Source organism: Rhinolophus hipposideros, assembly GCF_964194185.1.
Source record: "Rhinolophus hipposideros genome assembly, chromosome: 2".
NCBI lineage: Eukaryota > Metazoa > Chordata > Mammalia > Chiroptera > Rhinolophidae > Rhinolophus > Rhinolophus hipposideros.
Genome location: NC_138048.1, coordinates 109457902 through 109466773, shown reverse-complemented (window position 1 = coordinate 109466773; position 8872 = coordinate 109457902). Strand labels below are relative to the sequence as shown.

The 8872-nt window shown below is 49.6% G+C and overlaps 1 protein-coding gene and 1 pseudogene across 2 annotated transcripts; both read right to left on the bottom strand.

The window, feature by feature from the left end:
* Positions 1 to 3234: 3234 nt before the first annotated feature.
* Positions 3235 to 3903, bottom strand: LOC308487734 (uncharacterized protein; the record flags this gene model as incomplete). Its single annotated transcript, XM_081026364.1, has 1 exon — positions 3235 to 3903. One exon carries the CDS (start codon positions 3901 to 3903, stop codon positions 3235 to 3237), a length of 669 nt encoding a protein of 222 aa, XP_080882490.1.
* A 3939-nt stretch (positions 3904 to 7842) lies between these two features.
* Positions 7843 to 8582, bottom strand: LOC308507196 (cyclin-G1-like; annotated as a pseudogene). Its single transcript has one exon. The product of its transcript is annotated as a cyclin-G1-like (transcript).
* Between the last annotated feature and the right edge of the window lie 290 nt (positions 8583 to 8872).

Here is an 8872-nt window from a genome sequence, read left to right as displayed (position 1 = left end):
GTTCTTCCTCTTTCTACAGTGCAGTGTCCAAGCCACACGCATGCTTCCGGGTCCGCACTGGTTTCCAGCGGGACCCCCCAGTACCCCACCCCCCGCCCCCCCATCCTCCCAGGTGCATTCTGGCTCCAGGCAGGGGTGCGGAGCGGTGGGAAGTGCCCCCTTCTCTCCCCATCCTGCGAGTCTGGGGTACGAGGGGGATGAGCAGGTGGGGGGGGTATGGCCCTCGGCTGTCACCCTCCGCACCCTAGCACCCTAACCCGGCATCCCCGCCGGCAGCAGCACCCCAGACGCGGGCTCAGGCCTGGCTGGGGGCTCACCCAGGCTGCGCGACCCCTCCCCACCCCACAAAGCGTCCACGCCGATACCACGTGCCTCCTGCCCAGCGCGGCTCAGAAGGCGGAGGGGGCTTCACCGGGAAACCCGGTCCCTCCCGGGCCGTCTAGGTCCTCACCGGGGCTGGGGCAGGCGTGGGGGCCCCGTCTGTGAACGCTTCACTTTTCATCCCACCCCAGGTCGTGGCTTGGCGCCACCGGGGCACAGATAGCTTTGCTCTGGGGTGGGGACTTTGCACGGGGGTGTGTGGGGGGGGTGTGGGCGGGGGGGGGGTGTCTCAGGCGAATACAATCTAACAAGGATCTCCACAGTGTCACGGATACTTACTGCCGCTGGGAGGGGGGAGGAAAGAGAAGAAATGCCAGCCTCGCTGCCAAGGTGACTCCAGGGTCGGCTTGCAGCCCGGAAACCCTCTCCACTCGGGCCATGGGCGACTCTGAGGGCGCGAGCTGTCACCTCTGGGCGGGGGAGTAGGGCGATGGGGGCAGCGCTGCCGCGGGCTCTTCCCGCCCCTGTTCCCGAGGCCCCGCCATCACGTCTGCAGAAAGGGACTGTATCTGTGGTCTGGGCGGCGTCCGCGGGGAGCCCTGGGGACACGGAGGGGATTGTGCCACTCCGAGGGGAAGGAGGTATGTGTGCATGAATGTGTGTGCGTGCACACAGCATATCCATTCACGTGGGAAAACTTGTCTCGTGGTCTTCTTCTGCCCGCTGCGCGCACGTGGCCCTGCGGCAGGACTGAAGCGTGGAGGTGGTAGGGAGTCTCCAAGGGCCGCGCGCAGCTCCGCTACCCCACCTGGCGCGGCGAGTGCGAGGGGCGAGGCTCGGGTGGACGCGCAGGAAACCCCTGTGCTAGGTAACGACCTTCCCCGGGAAGTCTGCGTGTGGCGCGCCCCGGGGTCCAGGTCGGACTTCAGGTGCTCCAGGGAAGGGTCACCAGGGTTGATGACAGGCTGCCATTGACGTCCCCACAGAGCAGAACAGAACGGCGCTCAGGCGGGTGGCCTGTTGGGCGCCTCCTCGTTTAACCTTGGTGTTCTTTTCAGATACTGCCTTTCCGCCTCCGCTGGGCTCCCCCTGGGGTCCCGGTGATGGAATCCCCCCACCCCCCAGCTTGGGCGGGAAGCACTGCATCTTTGTTGTCAGGACTCCAACTCAGACCAGCAACCCAGTGGGGACATGCCTGTGCCCTGTGGCAGGTTTGCAGGGACAGCCTGGTCCCCTCTGTGTGAGGCCACTCTCTTCTCTGCTAATGCCTTAATGAAAAGGCCACCTCACTACGTCATTGGTGTTTAAAGTGTTCTGACACAGCTGCACTTTCACACAGTTGTCTTCTCTTGAAATCTGAGTATTACATTTTATGCACTTAAATTCCTGTTTGCAAGAGGGACCAATGGATTTACCAGCAGCCCTGAGGGGTCCAGGCCCACAGGAGCTTGGGGCCCCTACTTCACTGGTCTCTGGGGTGTCAGGCAGGTGAAGTTGGCCAGAGGGAGACTGCAGTGCATAGAAGCCCAGGGAATTTCCTGCCCCATAGAGCTGGGGGAATGGCTGCCTCGTGGGGCCAGGGACTCCTGGGAGAGTGGTGAGGGCTGGGCAGGGTCCCCAGGGGAAGCAGCCTCAGAACACAGGACTGTGCATGCGCCTGTCTGTACACATTAACACCCTCCAAGCCTAGTTCCTCTGACAGGTTCCCTGAGGACCCCCTTTTGTGAGGGTGGCTCTGGAAAAGCCAGCCCAGCCCATGCGGACCAGGTTCTCCAGGGGAGACCACTTGAGGGTCAGGGATCTCTCAGGGGCGCCACACACTGCTGACTCCCCTCCCTTTGGGGAGCACCTTGCTGGGAGGGAGTGGGTGTCACAGCAACAGCAGGGACGATCAGAGTGAAGAGTTGGCATAGGTGGGGGTATAGGAAGGTAGGAAGTGGCTCTGTCCAGGAGGAGGGCTGGGCATGGGGAGTCTGGGAATCAGGGCCTATCCAGACCGGCCCTGAGGGCACCTCTCCCCCCCTCCGGCCAAGGGCAGTAAGCCGAGACCTCACACCCCACAGTGGGTCCCGGGAGTCACCTGTTCTCAGGATTCTTCCCCTTGACCTCTGCCACACCCAGGCTGGCCCTGAGCTCAGGGAAAGGTGTTGTCATTAGCTTGTGCAGGCAGACAAGCAGGCTTGGGACATTTGAATAAAACACGAAGGTTCAAGGGGAGATGGACATACAGACTCAGAAACCCTCTGTGTCAGCCCTGTCCCAGGGAGGTCCTGGCCCCTGGTGTCCTCAGACTGACCAGGGAGAGTGAGGCCTGGGACCACAGGGCGTCTTGCCAACGGCCTGCTGGCCAGTGAATCCAGGACACAGAGCACAGCCACCCAGAGCTGCCTGGAGGTACAGACACATAAGTGGAGGCCAGGACCTCACTGGCAGGGCCTCAGAACTCAACACCGTTGGAAAAGCTCCAAAGATGTGACGTGTCAAAGGTTGCAGGAGCCAGAGATAAGTTAGCCCAAGGGCTGGGACAAAACTACAGCTGGGCCGGGAGAGAGGGCAGCAGGGGCCAACATGTGAGTTTATTCACTCAGCTCAAGACAAGCATATGAGGAGGGGAGGGCAAACAGCACTGCGAGGGGGGCGGGGGAGACAGGGCAGGGGTTATGGGAGAAGGGCAGGGCCACGGCTGTCAGAAACAGCCTGGGCGCCCCAATAATAGAGGGGGCTATCTCAGCTTCATCTGGGCCTTATGTAGAGGCAGCAGATAACCTAAGCCTGGTTGTTGGGGTGTGAGGTCAGTGAACTTTCATGCTGAGACATCTACCAACGCTTGTGCTGGGCCAAATCCCGAAGGCAGCTGCTAAGAGAGGTGGGGGTGCCCCATAGTGCCCCACTGGCCCTGGGGGGACACGCTGGTCAGCAGCAGGACTTCTGGGCTGAGGCGGGGACGTAGCAGGCAGTGCGGGAGCACACGGGGCGGCAGATGACAGACACACAGGAGGTCGGGCGGCAGCAGCTGGGCTGGCAGGAGGAGGAGGGGGCACAGCAGGAGGAGATGGGCACGCAGCTGGCGGGCCTGCACACGGGGCGGCAGATGAGGGACACGCAGGAGGTGGGTCTGCAGCAGGACGAGGGGCAGGGGGTGGACCCAGAGCAGATGGGTGTGCAACAGAGGGGCTTGCAGCAGACGGGTGTGCAACAGGCAGGCTTACAGCAGGTGGATGTGTAGCAGACGGGCACACAGCAGGCTTGCTGGCAGGGGGAGGAGGTGCAGCAGGAGGGCTGGCAGCTAGACTGTTGGCAGCATGAGGGCGTGCAGGAGCTGGTGCAGACTGATTGGCAGGGGCTGGGCCCACAGGCCACCTGGCAGCCGGGGCTGGATACACAGCTCACTGGGGCACAGATGAGGGTCAGACAGGGGGGCTGGCAGCAGCTGGGGACACAGCAGGAAGGCTCGCAGCAGCTCTCTGGACAGTCGTCCACCTGCCAGGAGGAGTCAGTGCAAGAGTCACAGCATCCGGACAGGCAGACGCGGCCACCGTAGCTCAGGTCACTGGAGCAGACGGACAGGGTGGACGCGGCCATGGTGGGCGGTGGGTGCGAGGTGAGCTGGGAGGTGGTGTGAGTGTGAGTGAGTGTGTGGGCTTAGGGCGGTTGGGCTTATATACAGCTCAGGGTGTGTGCCATCCCATCATGAGGGCACTGAGGAGTTTCCTTGTTGTTGTTGTTGAAACAGGTCCCTGAAGACGCTTGTCATACAGCCATGACAGGTAGCTTGGGTCATTAAACGCCTGAGAGGCTGGAGCCCAGGGGACCACAGAGCTGGGGTGCAGGGGAGGCGCAGCGAGCTGGAGCCAGACCTGGGTGTGGACGGGGGAGGGCCAATCGCTCCGACAGCCCCCACTGAGTGTCTTTGGGCTTCTGACTCTCATTCCTCCTACTTCTCAATGCTCCATTGAACCATAAGAATGTTTTGTTCTTCCTTTTTATATCCTCTCTATTCTGGGGTGTAATTCTCTCCTGAATCCAAAAACCAATGTATGGTTCCGGCGCTGTGTTTATTTTTATAGTATTAGCAAACACTTAATAGGTCTTGCTCCTTCAGCAACCGTTCTGAGCAGCTGAATAAATGTTAACTCCCCAGCCCTCACAGCAGCCTTGTGAAGTAGGTGCTGTTGTTATCCCCACTTTACAGATGGGGAAAGCAAGGCACAGTTAAGCACTTGCCCCAAAGCCATGCCAGCAAGCAGGAGAGCCTAGATCAGGACGTGGGGGCCCATGTTTGGAACCACAGACAGCTCCCTAGGAGCAGAGACGGGAATGTCACGAGAATCCTGGATCCCGTGGGGGGGGCCTCTCCAGGTTTGCTGTGTGTTGGAGGATGTGTCAGAACTTCCCCTTTCCTGCCTGAATAATACTCCATTGTATGCACGGACCCATTTTGTTTATCCATCCATCAGACACAGACACCTGAGTTGTTTACACCTCTTGGCTGTTGTAAATAAGGTTATAAAGACCTGAGTCCCTTCTTTTAGTTTTTTTTGGCATATTCTTAGGAGTGGAATTTCTGGGTCGTATGTACTTCTATGTTTAGCTGTTTGAGGAACTGCCTGTTTCCACAGTGGCCACACTGCTTTATGTTCCCAATGGAAATGAGGGTTCCAAACATTCGGTGTGAAGCGCAATCTCGAGGTTCGGGTTTGCTGTTCCCTGGTCACTAATGATGTGAGCTGCGCGTCTTTTCATGTCCTTGTTGGCCATTTGTGTGTCTTCTTTGGAGAAGTGTCTATTCAGGTCCTTTGCCCATTTTTCAGTTGGGTTGTCTTTCTGTTGTTGAGTTTTAGAAGTTGTTTATGTATTCTGGATATTAAATAAACTCTTGTGATACATATGACTTGCAAATATTTTCTCCCATTGTGTATATTGTCTGTTCACTTTTTTGATGATGTCCTTTGATTCACAAAAAATTTTAATTTTAATGACATCCAATTTATTTATTTTTTCTTCTGTTGTTCATGCTTTTGGCGTCGTATCCAAGAATCCATTGTCAAATCCAAGGAAGGATGTCGCCTGTATTTTCTTCTAAGACTTTTTTGGTTTTAGCCCTCACATTTAGGTTGCTGATCAATTTTGAGGTATTTGTATATAGGGTGAGGTAGGGGTCCAGCTACATTCTTCTGCACACCGAAATCTATTGTTCCCCACCCTTTTATTGAAAAGATGATTTTTACCTCTATTCAATGGTCTTGAAACCATTGTCAAAAATCACTTGGCCATAAACATACGGGTATATTTCTGGACTCTCAATTCTATTCCATTGGTCTCTACAACTATCCTTATGCCTTAAATCACACAGTTTCAATTACTGTAGTTTTTGTAGTAAGTTTCAAAATCAGGAAGTTTGAGTCCTCCAACTTTGTTATTCTTTTTCAAGATTATTTTGGCTATTTTAGGTCTCTGTCAATTCCATATGAGTCTGAGGATCAGTTTTTTCATTTCTGGAACAAAGGCTTTTGGAACGGTGATTTAAAAATTGCATCAAATCTGTAGATTGCTTTGGAGAATATTGTCATCTTAACAATAAGTCTTCCCATCCATGAACATGGCATGTCTTTCCATTTATGTTGGTCTTTAATTCCCTCAGCAATCTTTTATAGTGACCAGTGTGCAAGTCTTTTATCCCCTTGATTAAATTTATTGCTAGGGATTTTATTTTTTTGGATGTGATTGTAAATGAAATTGTTTTCTTAATTTCCTTTTTGGATTGTTCATTGCTGGCATATAGAAACACATCTGATTTTCTTAGCGTTTTTCTTGTACCCTAAACTTTGCTAAATTCTTTTATTAGCTGTAGTAACTTATTGTGGATTATTTTTGACTTTCCATGTGTAGATTATGTCATCTGTGAATAAAGATAATTTTGCTTCTTCCTTTCCAGTTTCAATGCCTTTTTTTTTTTTTTGTCTAATAGCTCTGGGTAGAACTTCTAATACAATGTTGATTGAATACCAGCGGTGAAAAATGGGCTTCCTGTTTTTTTTCTTGATCTTAAGTGGAAAGCTGTCAGTCTTTCACCACTGAGTATGATGTTAGTGTGGGTTTTTCATAGATGCCTTTTATCATGTTGAGGAATTCCCCTTTTATTCCTAGTTTTCTGAGTTTTTTTTTTTTTTTTTAATGATGAAATAGTGGTGGATTTTGTCAAAAGCCTTTTTTTTTTTGCACCATTTGAAAAGATCATGTTTTCCCCCCTTCATACTATTAATGTGATTTATTACATTGGTTGATTTTTTAAAAAATGTTATACCATCCCTGGATCTCTGATATAAATCCCACTTGGTCATGGTTTATAATCCTTTTTCATATTCTGTTGAATTCAGCTTGCTAGTTATTTTGTTGAGAATTTTTGTCTCAAGGTATATTGGTCTCAAGGTAAATTTTCTTTCGGGTAATGCTGGCGTTGTAGAATGAGTTAGGAAATTTCTGTCTTCTGCTTTTTTTTTGGAAAAGCTTGAGAAGGTTTGGTGTTAATTTTTTACACGTTGGTAGAATTCACCAGTGAAGCCATTTGTCTTTGTTGGGAGTTTTTTGATTAATAATTCAGTATCTTTACTTGTTATAGGTCTGTTGAAAATTTGTTTCTTTTTTAGTTAATTTAGATCATTTGTGTGTTTATAAAAAATTTCCATTTCATCTAGGTTATCTAATTTCTCTTATAATCCTTTTCATTTCTGTAAGGTCCGTAGTCACATCCTTACTTTCATTTCTGCATTTAGTTATTTGCACCTTCTCTCCTTTTTTCTTTGTTAGTCACTTTCGTTGATTTTTTTTCAAAGAATCAACCTTTGGATTTCTTAATTCTCTCTGCTGTTTTTCTAACTTCTATATCATTTATTTCCACTGTAATTTTTATCATTTTTTCCCCTTCTGCTGCTTGGGTTTAGTTTGCTCTTCTTTTTCTGGTTCTTCAAGGTGTAAAGTTAGTTTATTGACTTGAGATTTTTTTTAATTATTAGTATTTTTTAGTGTAGGCATTTGCGGCCTTAAATTTTCCTCTGAGCACTGTCTTCACTGCATCCCATAGGTTTTGGTATGTTGTGTTTTAATTCATCTCTAAGTATTTTGTAATTTCCCTGTGACTTTGTGTTTGACCCATAGTTGTTGTTGTTGTTGTTTTAAGAGTATGTTGTTTAATTTCCACATTTGTGAATGTTCCAGTTTCCTTCTGTTACTGATGTATAACATTTCACTGTGATTGAAGATCCTTTGTATGATTTTAGTTTTTAAAAATTCAGTGAAAATATAAGATATGGTCTGTCTTGGAGAATGTCTCATGTGCACTTGAGAAGAATGTTTATTGTGCTGTCATTGAGTGGAACGTTCTGTATATGTTTGTTATTACTAGATGGTTTATAGTGTCGTCCAAGTCCTCTATTTCCTTATTGATCTTCTGCTTAGATGTTCTGTCCATTATTGAAAATAGGGTATTAAATTTTCTAACTATAATAATAGTTGTAGAGCTGCCTACTTGGATACAAGCTCTTGCCGGAAGGTGAAGTCTCTGCCATTTATCTTGCAATGTTTCTGAAGATATCCTAGCCCTTCTGTTAACTGCACACACTCCTGTGCTTGGATCTCCAATGCAATGACAGACAACGCCAACACTGACAGCTTTCCTTTAGAAAACGTGATCCTGCAGTGGCATGCCTGAAGTTGAGCTTCTGGTCTTTCGAAATTAATGCTCTTCCTCCTTTCAAATGGCAAGTTCCCTTGAAAGAGTGAATAACAGAGTTGCAGAAATTGAAAGGCAGTAGTAGCTTTGATTTTTCAATACAACTTGTCCAACACAATCTTTTCCATCCTCATCAAGTCTGAAACTGTGAACTTATACTGGCTTATTTGGATCAAGTCAGTTGCCAATGGGACATTCTTTTCCTCTTCTATGGATTTTACAGCCAAGCAGAAGCAGCTCAATCTAACACACCCAAGAGGCTTAGTCTGTACCTTCATTTTGGACAGGAATCTGCAGTAAATTCACAGCTAGAGAAAGTGTTTCAGTGTCAAGCCAAAGAGCTGAGTTAGACTAAGAAGATCCTTTACTTCCAATTCCCTTAGCCTTGCAGTCATCCCGAGGCCGTTATCATGTGCAGATTCAATTAGTCTCAAGCCACAGACCTTTGGCTGATATTTCCACTCTTGTTCCTACAGAGCATTCAGCTGGTGTAGCATTTGTGAGAGTCGGTTGTTGTCAGTACTTCTATCATCTTGATTGTAAATATAGCTTGTCAGTGCTAATCACCCTTCCCGAGCTCTCACCTCAGCCCACGATATCAGATCTGAGAGGTCTAGGAGACTGAGGGGATTTGTGGGCAAGAGGGGAGAGGCCTGGGATGGGGGAGTTGTCCTGGATGGAGGTCTCCTCAGTGACCCCACAGGCGACACTGCCTTCCTCTGGGTCAGCTCAGAGCCCAAGGGGCCTGTTCTCTTATCCACTCAGTCACCCTATGTCTTTTGATGGGAGAATTTAATTCATTTACATTGAAAGTAATTGTTG